This window comes from Phaseolus vulgaris, chromosome 3, assembly GCF_000499845.2.
Source record: "Phaseolus vulgaris cultivar G19833 chromosome 3, P. vulgaris v2.0, whole genome shotgun sequence".
Taxonomy (NCBI): domain Eukaryota; kingdom Viridiplantae; phylum Streptophyta; class Magnoliopsida; order Fabales; family Fabaceae; genus Phaseolus; species Phaseolus vulgaris.
Window position 1 is genome coordinate 4,005,534 of NC_023757.2, and position 23,085 is coordinate 4,028,618.

At 34.9% G+C, this 23,085-nt stretch overlaps 3 protein-coding genes across 6 annotated transcripts; 1 reads left to right on the forward strand and 2 right to left on the reverse strand.

The window, feature by feature from the left end:
- Positions 1-5,709: 5,709 nt before the first annotated feature.
- On the reverse strand, positions 5,710-7,562 carry LOC137805767 (uncharacterized). Its single transcript, XM_068605690.1, has 4 exons — positions 7,312-7,562; positions 7,094-7,173; positions 6,933-6,996; positions 5,710-6,134 (listed from the first exon to the last, which is right to left on the reverse strand). The coding sequence occupies exons 1-4, from the start codon at positions 7,412-7,414 to the stop codon at positions 5,974-5,976; spliced, it is 408 nt and encodes a 135-aa protein (XP_068461791.1). The 5' UTR covers positions 7,415-7,562; the 3' UTR covers positions 5,710-5,973.
- A 5,911-nt stretch (positions 7,563-13,473) lies between these two features.
- LOC137808836 (uncharacterized mitochondrial protein AtMg00810-like) lies at positions 13,474-14,058 on the forward strand. The gene has a single exon (XM_068610114.1). It carries the CDS (start codon positions 13,474-13,476, stop codon positions 14,056-14,058), a length of 585 nt encoding a protein of 194 aa, XP_068466215.1.
- A 3,547-nt stretch (positions 14,059-17,605) lies between these two features.
- On the reverse strand, positions 17,606-22,682 carry LOC137806338 (uncharacterized). Of its 4 annotated transcripts, XM_068606384.1 has the most exons (6): positions 22,488-22,682; positions 22,301-22,397; positions 20,128-20,246; positions 18,908-19,695; positions 18,151-18,533; positions 17,606-18,052 (listed from the first exon to the last, which is right to left on the reverse strand). In XM_068606384.1, the coding sequence occupies exons 3-6, from the start codon at positions 20,135-20,137 to the stop codon at positions 17,941-17,943; spliced, it is 1,293 nt and encodes a 430-aa protein (XP_068462485.1). In that variant the 5' UTR covers positions 20,138-20,246; positions 22,301-22,397; positions 22,488-22,682; the 3' UTR covers positions 17,606-17,940. The 4 variants fall into 4 exon arrangements, with proteins under 4 accessions (XP_068462485.1, XP_068462484.1, XP_068462486.1 ...); XM_068606383.1 differs by having other exon boundaries at positions 22,301-22,682; XM_068606385.1 differs by lacking the exons at positions 22,301-22,397; positions 22,488-22,682 and adding an exon at positions 21,468-22,185.
- Between the last annotated feature and the right edge of the window lie 403 nt (positions 22,683-23,085).

The window sequence follows — 23,085 nt, forward strand, 5'->3', positions numbered from 1 at the left end:
GTTCCTAAACTCGCCGAACGAACGAGGCCCATCGTCCGACTACTGAAAAAAGCATCCCGCTTCGAGTGGTCGATCGAATGTGAGGAAATTTTCCTCGATTTGAAAACTTTTTTATCAACCCCGCCGGTCATCCAGAAACCGGACGCACGAGAACCCATCATAGTCTACCTCGCCGTTTCACACGAAGCCGTCAGCTCAGTCTTAGTGCAAGAAATTAATTTTGAAAAACGGCCGGTTTACTTCGTCAGCCGCGCCCTTCATGGCGCCGAAATCCGATACCAGACGATCGAAAAGGTAGCCATGGCCCTCATCATTACCGCCCGACGAATGCGTATGTATTTTCAGAATCATCGGATTATTGTTCGGACAAATTACCCTATTGTAAAGATCCTCACTAAGCCAGATTTAGCCGGACGAATGATCGGTTGGACGATCGAACTATCCGAATTCCATATTCAGTACCAACCACACGGAGCGATCAAGTCGCAAGCTCTCGCCGACTTCGCAGCTGAACTCACTACTTCTTCAGCTGAGACCGAACATTCATCATGGATCTTATATGTTGATGGCTCCTCCAACGAGAGGTCGTGCGGCGCTGGAGTTGTTTTGGAAGGCCCCGGCGAGATTGTCATCGAGCAAGCCCTCAAATTCGACTTCAAAGCTTCAAACAATCAGGCCGAATATGAAGCCATATTAGCCGGTCTACGTCTCGCTCAAGAATTAGAAATCACTAAGTTAATTTGCAAAAGTGATTCCCGGCTTGTCATCGGTCAGCTTAACGACGAATATGAAGTCTGAGAAAGCTTTTTACAGCGATACTATCACTTAGTCAAACAGTCGATGAGCACCTTTTCTGAAATTTCTATGCAGCACGTTCGACGCGATCACAATACCCGCGCGGACGCCTTGTCCCGGTTAGCAACCACGAAGTGTAAAGGAATGCATCGGTCGGTCATCCATGTTACGCTTGCACGCCCAAGCATCGACCTACAGGAATGCCTGACGACCGACACGGAATCTACTTGGATTACCCCAATCAAGCAATATTTACTCGATGGCACATGTAGTCCTCTCGGCGAAAAAACCATGAAGCTGCAGGCCGCCCGTTTTGTCTTAATCGGCGACGACCTTTATCGCCGAGGTTATACCCAACCACTCCTTAAATGTTTGACACCAGACCAAGCTTCCTATGTCATCCAAGAATTGCACGAAGGAATTTGCGGAACTCACTCCGGCGCATGGACAATGGCTGCCAAAGTATTCCGGGCCGGATACTACTGGCCGACCGTCCAGGGTGACTGCACCAATTTCGTCCAAAATTTTCTTAAATGCCAAGAGTTTGGCACTTTGTCCCATCAAAAGCCTGAGGAACTCCATTTTATGTTATCACCTTGGCCGTTCGTCCAATGGGGTATGGACATCATTGGTCCTTTCGCCCCCGGTAAAGGCCAGTGTAAATTCTTATTAGTCGGCATTGATTACTTCACCAAGTGGATCGAAGCCGAGCCCCTGACTGCAATCACCGCCCGCAATGTTCAAAATTTCGTATGGAAAAATATCGTTTGCCGCTTCGGGCTTCCACAAATCATCATCACCGATAACGGTCGGCAATTCACCGACCGATCGTTAGCTGAATTTTACGAGAAGCTCCATATCAAACACATCGCTAGTTCAGTCGAACATCCGCAAACAAACGGACAGGCAGAAGCTGCAAACAAAGTTACTTTTAACGTAGTCAGAATTATATATGCCTCGTTCGGCATCAGAATTATTACTTTTAACGTAGTCAGAATTATATATGCCTCGTTTGGCATCAGAATTATTACTTTTAACGTAGTCAGAATTATATATGCCTCGCTCGGCATCAGAATTATTACTTTTAACGTAGTCAGAATTATATATGCCTCGTTCGGCATCAGAATTATTACTTTAACGTAATCGGAATTATTTATGCCTCGTTCGGCATCAGAATTTATCGGATTTATATATGCCTCGTTTGGCATCAGACTTTTACTTTAACAATCGGAATTATTTATGCCACGTTCGGCATCAAAATTATTCAATTATCTATACCACGCTCGGCGTCAAAATTAATTTATTTATGTCTCGTTCGGCATCCGACTCATTTATGCCGAGTTCAGCATCAGAATTAACTTACTATAACGAAATCGCAATTATGTATTACTCGTTCGGCTTCGCATTGTTACTAACAGAATCAACTACACCCCGTTCGGCATCCAAAATAAAAATCTACAGCATACAACCAAGGTTGGTCGACACAAGCTTTCCATCCACCACTAACTTCTCAATATCATACCGGTCGTCCTCCAGGGGCGTACCGTGCAGACAAGCCACTTGTTGGATGCCTAGCCGGAAGTATTCTTCGCTAATGCGAAGCATAAAGTCCTGACACTTAGCCACTTCCGTCTTTAATGCCTCCTCCCGGTCGGCTCCTTGTTTCAGTTGCGCCTCAAGGTTCTTTGTAAGTTCCTCTTGCGCTTTTAAGGCTGTCTGCTTCTCCTCCAATTGAACCTTCAACCCCTCTACCTTCTCGGTCGACATCTTAGCAGCTTGAGTGGCCTCGGTCACATCCTTCTTTAACCGAGGAATGGTAATGGTCGTCACTCTCTCTAGCTCTTCAACCACCGTCCGGCTTGCCATGAGCGCCCTACTTTGCAACTCTAATGTTTCCACCATCAATTTAGTTGTTGGGATGGTGGCAAAAACCTCACTCTCTTCGGCAGTCAGCTCCGCCTGCAAGTGAGTTGCTATATCTAGGCCGACCGCCAACACCGTTGGCTCCGAAGCCGTACGGGATGACCCAGCTCGGCCCTCACGACTTCCCTTCGGAGGCCAAACCCTTTTCTTTGCAGCAGCCGAAGCACCCGCCGCAGTAACCGTTGTGGCCGGCACAGCTGCCGATGGCCCGGCCGTACCGATAGAAGCGTCCGCACGACTCATGATTTCTGCAAAACACAGGAATTAAACACTATTAATGAAGTTATTCAGTAAAACCGAATTTACAATTACATACCAATAAAATCCGCCCAGGGGTCGGACGACGCATATAATGAAATTATCTCCCTCGCAGGTAACTTGTGAGGGAGTTGGTCAAATACCACCATGACGGCCTTATCCAAATCCGACAGAGCCATACGAGAACTCACGTTAAGCACAGTCGGATCCTGGGTCCAATGGAATGGAAACTTAGTAATACCATCATTATAAAAGTACTCTAGGCCGTCCGGCTCTACGAATATCTTGAAATATCGTTCCTTGAAATTCTTGTAGGACGTGGTGAAGGCCGCAAACCGCACACTTCCCGGACGGCTGGTCAATGACACCCAACTTACAGGGTTGGACGAATGTGTGTTATAATAAAATAAAAACACTCCCGCTCTGGGCGTCAAGTCAAAAAGTTGACACACCATTCGGAAGGCCTGCATGCACGCCCACGCGTTCGGATGAAGTTGGGTTGGTGCTATGTTGAGAAACCGTAGCACATCCATTGTGAACTCATCGAACGGCAACGTTACTTTCAAATCAACGAATAACGTACTATAAACATAAAAGAAATCTACCGAAGCATTCTCCCTTCGATGACAGACACGGTCGGTGTACCCATATATTTCAGCAATGAGAATATCTGAAGGTAAACCGGACCGCACTACGGGGGCCCTAGCTATCACTTTGTCAAGGTCGTCCGGTTTCTTAAAAACAGTGGGTGTGTTCCTAACACTCATATCTACCCAGTCATAGCTCGGACCCACAGATCCACTCGTACTTTCGTCACTTCCGGACGATGACTCCCCACTCTACTCCCTACCCTATTTGAAGAAAGTTGCGACATAACTAACCTTTCGTTCACAAATTAACACCTCGGTCGGCAACTATGGTTTGTACGGCGCAATAACTCGCAATGTAGACGCTGCAATCAGAGCAACTCGGATGCCGAACTCAACGAAACGTGGTCTCTTTGCAACTGGGAACGCTATTTATAGCATTTCCCTCTCACCCCCATCCGTTAGATTCCCTCTCATCCTACGACCCATATCAGCCGGAATTCGAAACGTCATTTAATCCACACCGCCGGATTCATCTCCGCCGTCTTCGACCAAAAGCAAATGTCCCATCATACCATTACACTTAATGCCTGCACCTCGAAAGAACAACCATTACGACTCTTCGGCCTTTGTTCACCTCGAGCCTGGGGGCAAGTGTACCGGCAGGCACCGGACGAACAGATGTACCGACCGACCGAACTCATAATAAATGTGAGGGCGCAACAAGACTAAGGTAGTTAAGATACTCCGAAAAATAAGGAATACGCGTGTGAAGAAGATATTTTCCCCCGGGTATTCCGGAGCACGATTGGTAAAACCTATCCATAACCACCCTGAGCCCAAGAGGTAGAAAGCCCATTTAGAGGTAGAAAGCTCATTTAGCAATCCTATAAATACAGTGCTCAAGCCAGAGAAAGGTACGTTTTTGATTCACTTACTAAACCTCACTTAGAATCTCATTACTTACTTGAGCGTCGGAGTGCCTTCGCAGGTACCCTCTCCCGCCCGACCGAAGGAGACACCAAGAAGGAGCGACCGACTGAAGGAGAAGAAGACCGACACGTCAGCAACTACACTACATCAACCGACCGTGCCTGGGTCCCATCTCTCCACTCAGGTACACTTTTACTTTTGGCTAAAACCCTAGTATTAACATTTACAAAGTTTAATCTCTTTCTTCTAGTTTGCTAAACAAACACAATAGTGTTGTTACAAATCTTTAGGGCAAAAAAAATATAAAATATTTTAACAACATTTTGTCACTTTGGAAACCGAACTCCTTCTTTCCAAATGATAACTTTATGTAGATGAAGAAAGAAAAAAACATTTGAAAATGCTTTTTATAAGACAGTAACAACTTCAAGCTCACTTGAATGTTTTCATTGCATCTGAACATATTAGATGTAGAAGATGAATAAAATGTGTTTCATGCATGCATTAAATGCTCTTATCTTCTGTAGGCAACATTCTGATAGCTAGAGGTATTTATTTCTCCTTAATAAAGTATTTTTACTTAAAATTGTGTAAATCACATATTCATACGAAGTAAATAGACTTTTCCTCGGTTGACACTAATGTTGATTGCTCTCTTTGAGATTCATTTTCTCTTCCATTAATTTCAATTGATTCTTTCATTTATTTATTTTTTCGTGATTTTCGTTCTAAGAATTTAACCTGTTAGCCTAATTCTTAATTTTACGTATGTTTGTTTTTAAAAAAAAAATTGATTAGTTAAATTCTTCTTTTTGGGAAGTAAATATGTGAAGTTTATATTTCAATTAAATGAAATATTAAAAAAAACTATCAAGAATTTTAAAAAAATAATATTACAATCTAATCTTTATCCTAATATGTCTTACTTTTTAACTCTCTTCTCTTTTTCTTTTTGTTTCTCCAAGCTACACAAGGAAGGAATGTGAGAAAAAAAAAAGTTATTAGCAAATGTATGGGTCCACCAGCATGTCAATGCCGTGTCTAAATCGCCATGATAATAGGGTTCTTCCATGACTGGTTAAAAACATTTGTTTACGATAATCAAGCAAGTTATGTTGGGTTCCACCTAATATACAAATCAAAATTTGACTTTCCGAGACCATGTTTTACGAAATGTTGGCAATGAATCCCCTTTGACTACTAACACCAAGGAAAACAAAAACAAAACTCATTGAGAATAATAATTAATTTAGAGTAATAGTAGTTGTTAATTAGTTAGGTGATGAAGTCCTAGTTTTCATACAAGTTTCAGGGTTTTGCTCCCCATGCTAGCCATTGGAGGTAAAAGTGAAGAGACAATACACACTCCACATGTTCCTAATTACACACATATTGGCCAAAATTGTAACCTAGTATAATAAGTACAAGGTTGAAGAACAACTAGGGTGAAAACGGGTTATGAATATGATATCTTGTCTTATGGACCAACAGGCAATTTCTTGTTGTGTATGGGACGTCGTCTTCTCACTCTGGCATAATCCATGGTAAAGTATTGTGAAGGGTCATCAACCTCCATCCATTCTTGTCTTGTCCCCTTGTTGCCAAGCACCATGTTTTGCTTTCTATGGTATTGTTTCTCTGTAAAAGTTCCACGATTTCATAAACATGTTTAGCTACTGAATCTTGTGTTTCCGATTAAATTAATATAGTCATAAGTGGATTTCAAATCAAACATAAATATAATACAAGTCCCTTTTGGATTTCATATAAAAAAGGCCGAACTTTGTTCTCCTTATTTCATCAATATATTTTGATGTATTAAAAACAAGACAGAAAGAATGAAACATGAGTTATTCTCTGATATAGTTCATCCTTTACTCAAATGTAAGAGACAAATTGCTGTTATTTCTATCTATGCCAATAAGAAAAGTGAATATAGTAAGTTTAGGTGAAGATGTTTACATGAACTGCTATTTGTTCATGACTTAATATGAAAAGTTTAGAGCACGAATCATAAGTAAAATATGAGCATTAAGACATGCATATTGATGTCAAACAATGAATACTGATAAGATATTGTAAAGTGATTCTTGACTTGGACAGGAATAAGATGTTTGATAGTAGTGGATAAATTTTTTTATGGAATGTGATACCACACATACAAGAGAAAAGTTGGATGTGTTAAACACTAAAGTCCACAAATGCAACTATTTTCACAACTTTTCGTTTTTCACGTGTTTGTTTACCCCTACCATGATGAAATTAACCTAGATCACTTGATTTGGTACATGAACCTTTGAAGGTAAATAGACTCTAGACAGCTTTCCTAGTTTTCATGAAAAGCTTTTGAGATATGGATGAACAAGCTAGGATTAACAAGGAAGTTCTTTGAATTCATGCAGTCCAATGAGTCTAACAATTTTTGTTGATCATTACCTGCAGCAAAGGAATCTTCCTGCTTGTGTGGTCCAAGATCTGTGGCGGCTCCATCTTCTTTAACCTATTTTTTGGAAAATTATAAAGAATAAAGAACATAAGTATCGATGAAAACAAGTTAAGAGGACTAAAAAGAAGCTTTTTTAAGTCTCATGCAGTACTTTCTCAGTGAATCTCAGCTTTCTAGGAACTGTTGGTAGAGAAAGCTGCAGCTTTGTACTCACTGCTCCTATATTATCATCTATAAGGAAGAATACAAAGAGTTATAATAAGGACTTTGTGTGAAAGATAATGATAATAAGAACAAAATAAGAACATGGAAACTCATGTTATAAGGAGTTGATAGAAAAAGAGAGGGAAGAAAGAAGGTTGTTCCCACCTTGAAGGTGGAGTGAAGGTTGCAATGGAATTTGAGAAGAACAAGTTGGTGGAAGATAAGAGAGGGAAAGGCTAAGAAGAGTGATGATGATTAGCAGCTCCATTTCTTTTCTTCAGATGATGCACAAAGGTACTTTCTTCAGCAGGTAGGTTTGGTTTATATACAAACCCAAGAAGGAAACCTCACACACAGAAAAAGGGCATAAGAAAGAGAAAGAGAGAGAGAAAGCAAACACAAAGCACAAAATGCAGAGTTCCCAAACAAGCATAGGAAAATCTTAAATATTCATTAATAGTTACTTTTTACTTTTTAAGGAGGCATCACGCAATTCAGGTTGTTGATTCACCTAATGTTGTAGGGCCCTAGGTTTCTTACTTTCGATAACAATTTGCTTTATCTCAGTGCATATAATAATCTTTCTAGATTCAAAATCAGTTCCATCTTTTCTTGCTTGTATTAAAAAGGAAGAACAGTTATTTGACATGTTGATGATTTCGTCATGAGAGTTTGATCTGATGTTTCTATTTGAGGAATTAAAGATATTTTGAACTATTTCTTAATGAGATATGCAGTTGCACTCCCCCTTCAATGATGTCAGTGATAGGGATGATAAGTTTTTCTGCATTAGGCAATTTTATCCTTTTCAATGCATAAGAGGCTATGGAAACTTTCTCTTTTTAGTCCAATCTTATTGTCATTATTTACTTTTGTGCTGCGTAGCAGAATATATACGTATTTGTTTTGAGTTCCTTCATAATCGAAGAGTGGATTGCCCTATATTAGAATTGTTAAAAGGTAGAAAAAGAAATAATGTTTTACTAACATATGGACTCATGTGAGACTCTGAAGAAATTTTGAAAGGTTGTAAAATAATATTTTTTGTTTTTTCTTTCTTTCTTATGCTTAGATGCATATTAAAGGTGATAAAATATATAATTAATAAATGGGAATTTTCTATTTCATGCATAGAAACTCGATTTCAATTTTATCTTTAGTTATAGTTTTTTAACTTCTTTTTTTTGTTGTGGAATGTTTATAAAGATTTATAAGGTTGTACATTAAGACACGTATAAAGTGACTACATGGTGGTAATGCGAGTTGGCGCATCCTGTATTGGTCCATAAAATACGGATCAGATTGGCCTGCTCTGTTTAAATAATGCAGGCTCAATCTATGCAGGCTCAATCTATTGGTCTGTCCTGCAAAAGGGATGACACATGGGTCTGGGGTTAACTCGCATAAAAAATTAAAATTTCATCAAAAATAAAAATATTAATTCACTTTTAATATATATAGAAAATAAAAGTTGTAGGAGACAATGTTTTATATTTTATTAAGGTGTTTCTTTTTACACCCCATCAATTTTCTTTATGCCCTCGTCAATTTCAAAATTTAATTTCCGTAACATAAAGGTAAATTTTGGAAATGAAAATTTAGAAGAGAAAAAAAATATTCTAAAATAACCTTTTCGGAATAACTATTTTACCTTCTCGAATCTAGAACAACTATTTTGACTTTTAGAATTTGATTTCTGAAATTGATGGTTCATAAAGAAATTTGAAGAGGTATAGGAAGAAACACCATTTTTATTATTATGTGGGCTGACCCGCCCCGTCCCTTCCTTGGCCCACACGGATTGTGGGTCATGTGAGGTGGGAATAAGCGGGCTAAAATAGCCCGTCCCACGTTTTTCATAGCAGACTGTGGGCTAGCCCGCCCCGCATTGCCACCTTTAAAAGAGATGGAGAGCAAAAAGAAATGTAAGGCAAAAACTCCAATTTGTGTTACAAATAAGGGCAATTGTATGGTATGATGTGGAAGGAAGAGAAAATTAGGTTTTGCAATGACTACGATGTGGTTGCGATAAGAAGAATCATGTTGGTATGTGATGTATTGATAAGTGTCATAATTCAATAATATTTCATTGAAAAAGATAGGCACTTATGGACTTTAATTGTTAATAAAGTTATAATTCAACCTCTAATTTAAGAATTTGAACATTTTTACATATTTTTGGATTATAAGATAATATGAATGATTTATTCCCAAGTTTGTGTTAATTTCATGAATTTAGGGGAAGATGCAAAATGAACAAGTTAAAGACAAAATGAAAATACAAAGTTGGAACATTGAAAACTCGTCCAAACTACCCCAAACAAGATCACTCTAGAGGAACTCGCCCAAGGCTCTTTTAAGCAAGTTCACACTAATGAAGTTGGATTTTTTCTCGTGAAACTTGTTAATCAAACAATATTTCGCTTGAGCGAGATTTCACTTAACCCAAGCCCAATAAGGTTAAATAGAAGGCATGATGCATAACCTTAAACAACATTGGGAGGATATTCAGAGATATAAGACCCTAGAGGAGGCAGTCGTCAAGGAGAAACATCGTGGATTTTCTTTTCTTGCTTTCCATGCTTGTAATGGTCAATATGAGTGGCTAATTCTTCCATTTGGGATTGAGAGTAATTTGTTCAAACTCTTATGTATTGAAATGATATTCATTTATAATATTTTGATCTTTATTGATGATTGATATTGTCATTTTATTCTTAAAGTTTGAATCTTTATTCATGATTTTGATCCTTAATTATATTTGACTGGAAATTACTTTTAAGCATCTGACCTGAATGATAATGCTTAACATATTTGAATGCTAAGAATAAATTTGAAATGTTAATTGCTTTTGTAACATCTATTCGTAATGATAAAGAGTTTTAATACATATGCTAGGAATCAATATTTAGGAGACATTCTTAATAATTTTGTATGCGAGGAATCAATATGAATGATTTTTATATGTGAATAAATGTTAATCAAGATGTAATGTTATATGTTTTTATTCATTAAAAATATAGACGAATGAGAAGGATTAACCCCAATCCATTTTTTCTTAATTGAATCATCAAAATCATTTACTTTGTTTTTATTTAATTTTCATGCAAACTCATGACAACATCTTTCAAATCAAATTATTGTACACATTCTTATACTCAGTGAAATAATCGTTCCTTATGGGTTCGACATTGAGACAAATTATTACTTCTGACTCGGTACATTTGTCGTGAAATAGTCATCAGAGGCCCTAGACATTGTGAAACACCTGTTAAAATAATTCTATGTATCATATTGACATTGAGAATGATAATGTGCTTGAGTTTCTAGGGGATTTTAATTTTTCTAATCTAACTAACTATATAGATGTTGAGATAGATGACTTTATATTGTCTAATGATTTACATTGTTATAACAGTTGTAATGAAAGTTCTGATACTAACACATTAACACAAATCATTATGCCAGAATGCTCCAACTCAACTATAGTAGATAAATGTGCATCTAGTTCAACAAAATTGCAAGAGGTTGAAGTCTCTCTTAGCACTAGACACCCTTCTCTGCAACCTTCACCACCTCCTAACCTACTTCTCACTCCATCACCTTCCTCAACTAGACCGTCTATTATAACTAGACAGTCTAGTCAAAGCTTCAACCACCATCCCACCCAACCTGAACCATCTTCATTGTCACCTTAGCATAACCTTAAATGCTCATACTCCATCAACATCAACCTGCTAGCCGACCCTTTAGGAAAATTTCCCACACAACCACCCATTGACAGTCCTATATTAAATAACCTCATTAGACCATCTACATTGTATAGGCCTCTTACCCACAACTATTCCTCTTAAACCACAACCCATTTGTGGCCCCTCTCTATCCCCACTTCATTCCCCCCTGACCCTTCCAGTTTCACCTTGTTGCTCAGAGGTCTCATTCACCATCTATACCAAGGATCTTAAATATTAAAACAAAAAAATAAAAATACAAATGTAGATTGTCTATAATGCACAAATTACACTATCTATCGCATGAAAAAGCAATAAAAAGAATGATGTCTTGAAATAAAAAGAGGAGTTGAATTGTCATGTTGCTTACATTTGTTTTTTGATATATCCCTCATTGCTACTATATATTTTCTATTGTTTTTAAGTCCTTTTTCCCCATTTTACATACTTTTACCTTGACCCCATTACACCTCTTATGAAGTCCTTTTGATATTTGAGTACATGTTATTCACTTGTTGTAAATATTAAGTCTCGTTAAACATATCATAGTGTTTATTTGCAAGAGTATTGAGTATATATACAAACTTACACTTGAGAGTTGGAGAGCTTCTAGTAAAAGTTACATAATTTTTTATTCATTCTTTGATTTCATTTACCTATTTGTGTGTTAAAAAGATTTTTCATTCACATATGTCTTGATTATTTGATTTCTTGAATTTATATCATACTTCTTTTTATGTGTTCTTAATATCTATTCTAATTTGATTGCAAAATATTCCTTTGATATGTACATTGATTCCATAGGGACAAAAGTATAAATATGGAAGAATTTGACAAGTATAATTTTACTCATTTTTTTAATCATATATTCTTACATTGAATAACTAATTCTTTTAATTGATATTCAATTTTACATCAATAACATATATATTCTGAAATAAAAATTAATCATATATTATATTCTGAAACTTATTATAACTATTTTAAGAAAAACACAGTAAATACTTTGACTCAAGGTAATACGTTTTTCACATAAAAGAGAGAAACATATGGGAATGGAACTTTCTAGCTAGCAGACTAAAGGTACCTAGGAAGTGAAGATCGTACATAGTAAACTGAAATTTCTACGATGATTCACATGACATAACAGTTCTACAAGTGTACGTGGTTACTATATTGTTCCACCAAACAACCACTTAAGGCTCTCGAAACTCCCCCAAGTGGACCAACATTCATGCAAGTATTGTTCATGGTTTTGTTAGAAACTGTAGTGGGAACTGCAAACTCAATCAAAAAAATGACTTAAATTTATGTGAAGCTTGCATCTCATAGTCAAAACACATATTCATCATCACCGTCCGAGAAATACTTGAGCTTTTCGAAGCTGGCCACATGCAACGTTTGTCATGAAACATTATGGCGCGCTGTTTTAGGAGAGGTTAGGTTTTTGTCCAAATGTGCCTCCCAAATATAAAATTATGTGATATTTTGCATTCACCACTATGGAGTGTTTAAAACAAGTTTCTTCATATTTTTTTAAGGTTTCTTATAAATTCAAATTAATTTATGTATTGACAAATTCTTTTATAAGCACTTTAAGTTGAAAAGTTATTTTTTTAATAAGTTAAAATTAGTTGTATAAATTAAAAAGTAATTTTAAAAATTTTTGTAAGAGAATTTTTATGTATTAGTTTATGCCTTAGTTAATTTTAATTTTTAAGGAGATTGTTTTATTTATTTTATTTTTATTTTTGTTATAGAAAAACATATCTAAATAAGTCCATTATTTAATTTGTAGAAACTCTTTCATATATCCTTGAGAAATAAGACCTAACGACTACAACTAGTGTACAAGAAGTGTGAATTTGTGTCTCAAATTAGCAAAACCCTTTGCAGAAGTTGGGTTGAGTTCGAAGTCCAAAATCTCAAAGAAGACATTATAGGTAAAAAGCGTGAGGCGAATTCTCCCACACCTCTATTGGTCTATCTTGGACTTCTATATAATTTCAAAAAGTCAAATATATCCTTGTACTATTTGGTTATATCCTTGTACTATTTGGTATACTATTGTAAATATAAACCGAAGGCTATACACAAGTGAAAATGATTAACTATATTGCGACTTTTTCTCCTACTGCTAAACTTACGACATTACGATGTCTTTTGAATGTTGCAACTACTAGAAACTGGCTCACCTACCAATTTGACATAAAAAATACATTTTTGCACGGTGACCTTCATGAAACTGTTTACATGGAGCTTCTTCCCGAACTTCGCTGTTAGGGGAAAAATCTGGTTTGTTGGCTCATAAGTCCTTGTATAGATTAAAACAAGTGTCCCGAAACTGGTTTGCTACTTTCTCTAAGGCTATTCAAAAGGAAGGATAGATTCAATCAAAAGTAGACTATTCTTTATTTACCAAGATTGTTTGATCATTTTTCATAATTATCTTGCTCTATGTCGATGATATACTTTTAACAAGACATGATGATGTCAAAATCAAGCATCTCAAGGAATTTTTGCTTCAACATTTTCAAATCAAGGATCTTGGCAACTAAAAATATTTTATGGAAATTGAATTTTTCTCAGTCTAAACATGACATTTTTTATGTCTCAAAGAAAATATGTGTTGGACATTTTGGATGATAGAGGTCTAACTGGGGCAAAATCAGAGAAGTTCCCCATGGAGAAAAATTTAAAACTCACTCTTATTAATGATGATTTATTATATTACCCAACTAAATATCACAGGTTAGTTGGAAGACTCATTTACCTCACCGTCATAAGGCCAGATATTATCTACTCAATTAGAATTTTAAGCCAGTTTATGCAAGAGCCTCGCAAAACACATTGGGATGCAGCATTTTGGGTTCTGAAGTACATCAAGGGGACACTCGGACAAAGATTATTACTTCCCTTTGATAATGATCTTAAGACGAAATACTATTATGATTCAGATTGGGGAGGATGTCGTATTACTCAAAGATCAATCAGTGACTATTGCATTTTCTTAGGAAATTCATTGGTATCCTGGAAGTATAAGAAACAAACCAATGTGTCAAAGTCATCTACCGAAGCAGAATATCGGGCCATGGCAAATGCTTGTCTGGAGCTAACATGGTTACATTATATCCTGCAAGACCTCAAGGTTTCAATTAGATTGCCTACACCTGTATTGTGATAACCAAACGACACTCCATATTGCAGCAAATCCTATATTTCATGAGCGTACAAAGCATATCGAGATAAGCTATTACATCGTACGGAAAAAAGTTGCAAGCTTGGATGATAAGTCCATCACATGTCTCTTCACATTGTTATTTAGCATATATATTTACTAAATCTCACTACAAGAAAATCATCAAATAGAAACCAATTTTTAGAAACCAAAATAATTAGTTGCAATAGTAACTAAATTAGAGACCATTTTAGAAACTAAAACAAAAATTAGTTTCTAAATTAGTTATTTTCTATTATTGTTAAATAGTTTCTAAATTGGTATCTAATTAGCAACCAATGTTTTATCTACCAATTATTTAGTTTCTAAATTTAGTCTCTAAAACCTTGGTTGCTAATTAGAGACTAATTTAGAAACTATTTAACAATAATAGAAAATAATAGAAACTAATTTAAAAACCAATTTTTGTTTTAGTTTTCAAAATGGTATCTAATTTAGTTACTATTGCAACTAATTATTTTGGTCTCTAAAAATTGGTTTCTATTTCATCATTTTCTTGTAGTGTCTCTTGGAAAATATTAGTTTGTGACTTTACAAAACAAGTTGGGAGTCCATGATATTTACTCACCAACTTAAGGGAAAATATTGAAATTATTATATTTTTCATGTAGATCAAATAAGTCAATAATTTAATATAATTGTTGATATATAGGCATAACATATAGAGTAACCGTAGTAATTTATTTTAACACGCATTTTCGAAGTAAGAAAACTAAGAAAAAATTATAGAAAGGTAGCATTATTCGAGGGAACTTATATTATTATAGAAATAGAATTTAATATAAAATAAACCAGGGCAATTGACAAATGAATTTGCACATTCAAAAAAGCTTGAGAAGGGGTGAGAATATCTCCTCTTTGTTCGAAAAACAAATGTAGCAAAATAGACTTTGGTTTTATTTTCAAAGAGGGGCACCATTGAATACTTTTGGCATTGATATAAAGTGGCCAATGAATATACATAAAAGTAGGTTTTTAATTTGGAGGACTATTAAAGGATATCATTCATTAATGCCGCTTTTTTTCTATATTCATCTTACAACTGTATAAATATTATTTTATTGTAATACACTAAATTAAGAAAAGTAGATGTTTTTAATGAATAGGTGTGTCAAGGTACCATTCTTTATTATTATTCTTGGTTTTTTTATGAGCAATGAAATATGAAATAAATAGGAGTACTGGTATACTCCAAACCATATAAAAAAAAATCTCTAACTGTGAAGCTTTTAACTGCTTTTGACTTAATTGATAGGCGTTTACAATAAACTAAAAATCTGACTTAAATTGCATAACTGTTCTTCCAAACTCCCATGCAAACTAAGAATAAACTCTTGATTAAAAACATATATTTTAGGATTATTTTTCTTAATAAAATAGTTGTAAGAGGAATGTGGAAAGGAAGAAGTTAATGAATGATCATGATTCGGAAAGAAACACCTAGTATAACTTTTCAATTTTACTATTATTATTTTAGGAATTTACACATAGGAATCCATTTAGGGATATTAACCTATGCATACTTATCTCATCACCATTCATATGCACACCCTAATTCCATGGACTGCAATCACAACCATGTGCCAAACCTAATCAGGTGGAAAAACTAAATATAAATCATTTCAAGATTATCACAATTGAAAAAGGAAACAAAGTGAATAATATGCAAAGTACATACCACATTTTAACAATAGATAAAACTAAAAATCAATGCTACTAGCAGATATGTTTCAGCTGAAAATAATAATAATAATAATATTCTTATTATTCTCATTATTATAACTACTATTAATATTATTACTATAATGAATGAAATGAAATGGACAATTTTTTTAAACAAAACTGAATTATAGTAATGATGATTTTTTTTTTAAAGACTTCAAACTCAACCTTACTAAAATGACTTAAAATGTGAGAATTATTTTTATTATTTTAAATTGACTTTATTTTTAGTCGATGTGAGATTTCTAACATACCTCCTCACATCAAGACATAAACATCTCGTACTTGAAACTAAATATTTCTGGCTGGTCCAATAACAACCTAATAACGAATGAGATGACATGCTCAACAAACCTTATTAAGATATATTTAAAATCATTCACAACAACTTCAATCACCTTATAACAACATATTGTTACCAATATATATCTCCATATATAATGAATATAATAAAATGAATGAAAATTTTGAATAAAGTGTATCACACAAATGACGAAATTTTAGAAAGACTTGAAACTCAATCTTACTAAATCTACTTTATTTATATACCCTACTTTTTTTTTTAGTCATCTCTAAGAAACTTCTTCGCATAAAGATATATACATCTAATACATAAAATTAGATATTGTGATGATCTGATAACAACGCGATAGTAGATAAGATGATAGGTTTAATAAATCTTACTAAGATAGACTTTGAAAAAAAATAAAAGATAATTCATTGAATTAAATGTATCATTATAAAATAAAAACTAACAAAATGAACAGAATTAAAAACAAATTAACATTATATATAATATCTATAATATAAAAGAAATTAAATAACTAATTATATATAATATCTACAATATATAAATATATATTTTATTTTAATAAAAAACAAACAAGCATAAGGAAAAGGGTAAATAAAAAAACTTGGCATAAGATAGGAAGTACTTAAAAAAAATGGAAAACTTTTTAAGCATATACAATTAGAAGGGTATAGGGTAACCTTAATCATTTATTCATGATTTTATGCTGTATTATATTCACTCGTGTGCAAGCTCTGCACACACGTCATTATTAGAAGCATCATGCTGCAAAATCAAATCAACTGAAAAGAATTTCAACATAATCATTCTAGCGTTTGGTGCACATGGAAATGTTTTCACACACGGACAACATAATTTCAAAAATCACAGATTCTAAAACTTATAATTTCTAAGAATTATAAAAATATATTTGATTGATAAAAAAATAACTCGAAATATTGACATCATTTTTGAAACTAAAGTACCATATATTATTTTCATTAAAAATTCTAATTTATTACCACACTAATCAATTTAATAAAAGTAACAAGTTAAATTAATTAATTTTAACTCCAAACAGTTAAATTTTCAATTCTACATAAAAATTAATTTTGTGGAAACTCACATTGAAAATAATTTTGTGCAAAACACGACTAAATTATTCAAAAAAAAATACTCTAAAATTTCCTCTCATTCAAAATGGCTTTCAAAATTTCTTGGCACAAGCTTTTGTTCTTTTGCTTATATTGAGCAAATTACTTATTTTATCTATTTTCCAGATTTTCTCCAAAGTCAAATGTACCTTAAGGTTCAATCCTCTATTTCCAGTTATATTGGCACATTTTGGTTATATATAAAAAAATCCTGCAAACCAGTTCCATGGAATTTAAAGAAAAATGCATACATAGATGAAAATTTCAAACAAAAATTCTTTATTCTCAATTCCATAATTGGATATCATTGGTAGTGAAAAGAACATGAGAAACATTTAAATTTAGATTCATATCCAAATCAAGAGGCTTCAATGATTAAACTAGCCACCTAATTCAAAAAGCTTGCAGTTATACATGAAAAGATGAAAAACTAATATGTACTGCAAATTGTTTGTAATTGAAACAAAATAAAAAATCAATGAAACCATGTATAGGAAAAGAGAAAAAAAGGAGAGAATCATGAGCAAGCTAAGCTAAAACAACTACTTTGTTTGCCTCCAAACATTCAGGAGCATTCTAAACCTACTGCACACTACTCAACAGCTAGGGTGGTGCATGAAACTCAGGTACAGTTTAAATGGATATAAGGAAACTAATCTCTCAGAATTTACAGCAAAGAAAGCCACCCCTCCAGCAGCACCGCTGCTTCCGGTGGTGCCTCCGGTCAGCTTTCGCCATCCTCACAGGGCTGCTATTCCATTCAGATTGAATTCTGCAGAAGAAAAAAAATCAGCTTATCAGTGAGGATGATTACTTACCAAAAAGACCATTGCAAAAGGTGTCAACTCAACAAGTTTTGTGGCACTTTACATAGGAAATGCGAAGGATCGTGTGCTAGTTGTGCTGCTATCTGATCGAAGGGAGATGCTGCCGGAAAAAGGTACTGGCCCTGAGTAACTTATTCGACCCGACACCGGACCCATGGCAGAGAAACTTGACTCGCCTAAGCTGTGACGAATGTGGCTGGTTGCAGCCTGATCATCGCTCTTCCATTCCATTGGCCTGCTTGTATGTTGAATTTCATCACATTTACAACTACCACTTTGCCTGCATTCTTCTTTACCACAATCTGCAGGAGCTGAAGGATCAACTTTTGCATTCTCTGGAGCCTTGCTGTCATTCTTTGATTCATCTTCTCCTGCTGCCATAGAAGGATCTTCCGATATGGAGTGCAATCCAGGCTCAATGGAGATCTGCACGTATAACACATTCATTCTTCACCCCATAAATGCACAATTTCCAAAACAAAAATCAAACTTGTCTAATAATAATTGTAGAAATAAAAGCTCCTAAAAGATATGTTTGTCGCAACATAGATATGGAACACAATCAACAATCTAGAAACCTCATATACTAGATAATATGCTTCTTAAAGTATTAAGATCTTAGATTGTTCTGCTTAACTAGTGACTCCATGAACACATTGTGTTTTCAATGCTGTATCTAATCAAACAAGTAGCAATCTTGAAAACTTAATTGACATGCCAAATTTAATCCTTCCAGAAGAACGATTAACATATATTTCCAAACAAAATACATAGATAATATTTGATAGCATATTAAATACCTGTTCACCCTTGTCATCAGAAGATGCAGAGTCTTCAGTGAGTAAATCTTGCAACAACACCTTGTCTCCCGGTGAAGGCGTCTGTTTGTTGACATCTCCAGAAACTTCTGTGAGCATCAAATCCTTGTGCTGATTATGATTAGCAAAAACCTTATCAGACCCCTCTGTTGGTGTTAGGCTTAGTACATTGATACTGGTGTTGTCTTTCTGTTTTTCTTTAGTTTCGTAACTCTCGAAAGGGAAGAAATCATGGGCTTTTTCATCAACAGGATTCACAACCATTATATTATCCTTCTTAAGGACTCCTTCATCGATGCATATATCCTTGACAACATGATAATTACTCTCATTGTAACACACTTCTGGATGTGGTTCACATTCTGTAACAGTTTTGACCATGAAAACATCCACAGAATTCCTGAGCGACTCTACTCCCTCCCTAGGACTAGAGATTGGTGAAGTAGGGGACCTTTTAACTGATTCTATACCATTTGGAAACTTCATAAACGACTCTATATCCTTGGAAGAGTGAGATAGTGGCTCAACCAAGTCCCTTACCTTTGTTTCATATTCATTTGTTTCACAATCAACTGACTCCATGTCATATTGTAATGAATCTAAACCTTGTCCAGTGTTCTCTAAAAAAGCAGGCACTTCATTCTCATATTCCTTCACTTTCTGGTTTGGTAATTTGTATCCATCAGAAATTCGATCATCGTCAATGAACACAAAGGACTGAGATTCAGGCTCAAGACCAATATTTGAATGCCGAAAAGCCACTTTTCCTTCTGCACATTCATAAGATACGGGTAAAAATTAGTTAGGCTACACTTTAAAAGTAAGAAAATTGATAATAAATAAAACAGTACCATTTAGAACATTCGGTAAACAGATTGACGATAAAACACATACCATTTAAAACTAAGTAAATCATAGGGAGAACAGGTGTTTAGAATTGTTAAATAATTGCTTTAAAGAACTAGTAAGAACCATCTTTTAACCCACATTCAACAAACAGATCAAGAAACAAAACACCCTCTATTAGAATTGAGAATCATGGCCCAACCAATTTAAAATATATGTATGAGAGTCCCATTTCAGGGGTCACGATCTTGATGAAAACACAAATGGTCAACCAAAGCTATATTAAAGTCAGTAAAAAGTCAGTAAGATATTGTAAAACAACCAATTGCAGGGACCATAAATAAACAGTATGTCACCTAATTTCATTGTACACACAGGCAGAAATTCATGGGCAAATTTTCATCAACAGTCACAGGTGGTACTTCGACTATGTTCAACCAAAGAGACTAGTCTGATTATACTGTTCTTCAGGGTTCTGAAAATCAGCAAACAATAACAATGATATGTTAGCAAGTAACTAAATTAATGCATATAATGAAAACAGGAAGCAATAATGGACTCGATGGTCTATAGAAGCATTCAAAGCCAAACACCAATAATAAGATTCTACTCTACTGTTCCTAAGGATAACCTTAATTTAAAGAACAAAAACAGAAGAAAAAAAGCAAAAAGAGAAAAAGAAAGAGCAAATCTCTAATCAATAAGAAATCATAAAATATTTATTTGGATTGCAGTATAAAAGAACAACTGATTCTGTCACTGTTACCCCATATTCATGATTCCCATACAAAGAAGAAAATTTAACAGAATCCAACTCTAGTCACGAGTCATGACTCCAATTATAAAATAAAGCAGAAAAAATAATTAAACCCTGAAATGAAGAATTTACCAATATTTCTAAGAACAAAGGTTTAGATTAAGGCAGAAAAACTGGGGACCATGTTCTATATTAAGCTTTTAAAATCCGCACAACGTATAAATTACATATTTAAGTACTAAAAAGCAAGTACCAGTTTGCTGCCTTTTCTTTTTATAAGCAAAAGATTTCGCCTAAGTAGAATCCAAGGAAGGTACAGAAGGTATAATAGGACAAGAAAAAAGTTTAAAAATCTCGAACTTTTTCGAAAGTTTTCAACTACAAAATTACAAACCGAAATTTTAAATCACAAGGCCTACACAACAAGATGACTCCCTACAAAATCCCTACCAATACTTTGTCCTCTAGCTCCGATTAAGATCTGACTCATCAGAATAAACAAGTTTAGAAAACCAGAAAAAAGTACAGTGAAAAAAAACTCCAGCAGAGTGAAAACTTACACTGGAATCGCATGAAGGAAATCAGGGAACATGGTCAAAACGATAGAGATCTATCTCAGATCCCAAAACCTTCCTATCCCCATAAAATAGTCAAGGGCTAAAAAGCTATTCACATATTAAAAAATAAAAGGATTTGACAACAGAAAAAAAACATTTGAACAAAAACTTCAGAACAGACAATTTCAGAGAAAATTCTAACTTCACCTGCAGATTAAAGTGCTAAAAAATAAAATATAATGGCAACATTCAGAATCAGAAGTTATAAAATAATCTTTTGGTTAGAAAGATGAAACAAAATTGGTTGAACAAAACCATAGTCAGAAAGTGGAAGAGAGACAATCATAGGGGTGAGATGAAATCAGAACAGAAAAGAATTTACCCAAGTCCAAAACTGGCGAAGAGAAAGAGTTTCCCTATGTCGGTAAACGTAGTTGGATGCTTAAGGATGATGAAAAGGGCAGGGATATGCTAATATACTAGTTATAAAATTTAATCAATTAATTAATTAATACTAATAATAAAAGCAACCACAGAGTACTAAGAGATGATGGATGAGTTGTAACTATAGCATTCATAATGGTCAACCGTTACTCTCTCTCTTTCTTTCTTCTCTCTCTCTTTCTTTCTTAATCCCTCTTCACATCACGCACTCCACCTTCTTCTGCAATAAATGCATTAAAAACAGTAAAACCAAGACCCGACCCTACCCTCCAATACCCAAATTCAATAGGGTATATTGTAGCATTAAATTTTCACCTCTAACGCTACCCCTCCCCTCATATCAAAATTTAATTTCACACCAAAAATATGCAACTTTACTTTCCTTCCTTATCCCTCTCACTTTTCCCAGTGTCCTTCATTTCCCAGTAGTGTTTCTCTCCAAAGACTCCATCTTTATCAGATTCGCTACCTTTTCCCCACTCACCATTATCATCACCATCATCATCACCCCTTTTAATTTCCATCCCATTTCCCCACCAACCCAGAATTTTCCAGAGAAAATCCACCCCCCTAGAAAAGAGAAAACACGACCACATTGCTGCCTCGGATCCATCGACCCAACTCCAAAGGAGCCGAATTAAAAACGAACACAACACAACACAAAACGACGAAACCTTTGACTCCCACCTTAACAAACCCAAAAACAATAAAAATAAAAACAAACACAAGAAAACAAAACCAACCCACTACGAGTTTGCGTGTGAAACTCACCTCTCTTCACCTCACCTCACCGATGAAGCATGTTCCGTTGCAGAATTATTACTCTCCTCCTCCACCCACCATAGGATTCCTACACTCTCTTCAGATTCTGGTGATATATGCAATTACTCAGCACTTGAAAGAAAGAAAAAGAAAAGAACTTAGCTGTAACCCAAATCTGAAACTGGCTCTCACGTACCAACTGAGCTGTCTGTACGTGCTTCTGTTTTCATCTTCTCTTTCGATCTCTTTATATATACGCTGCATTCTTTTTTCTCTTTTTCTTTTCTCCTTATTTCCTTTGACTATGTTTTGTTTTTTCCATCTTTAGCTTGCCTTGGGTCCCACCTAACCAATTAAGAGCTTCAATTTTTCATCCTCCCCACTCACCAATGGCCACCCAACTTTGGCTTTTCAAAATTATTAGTATTTCCCAATGGAGATTCTCTGCGCTCAGGTTTTCGCCCATGCTGTGGGCATGCACCATCACCTTCCCATATCACCTGCGGATTATATCTAACGTTAACAACACATGTTTGGCGTGTCAAGTTGACTAACGCATCATTTCAATTTTCAAAATTTTTTTCTTCATAAATTTAATTCAATGTATATTTTTAACACTCTTTATTAATTGCAACTTCAAATTAATTACTCCAATATTAATAATTTAATCAAATCTGATCATTTTAATTAACTGACAATATAAAATTATGTACATTCCAATTGAGTTTTGTTTTATATATATCAAATTTAAATAATATACTAAATATGTTATGTTATATTGAATTATATATGTA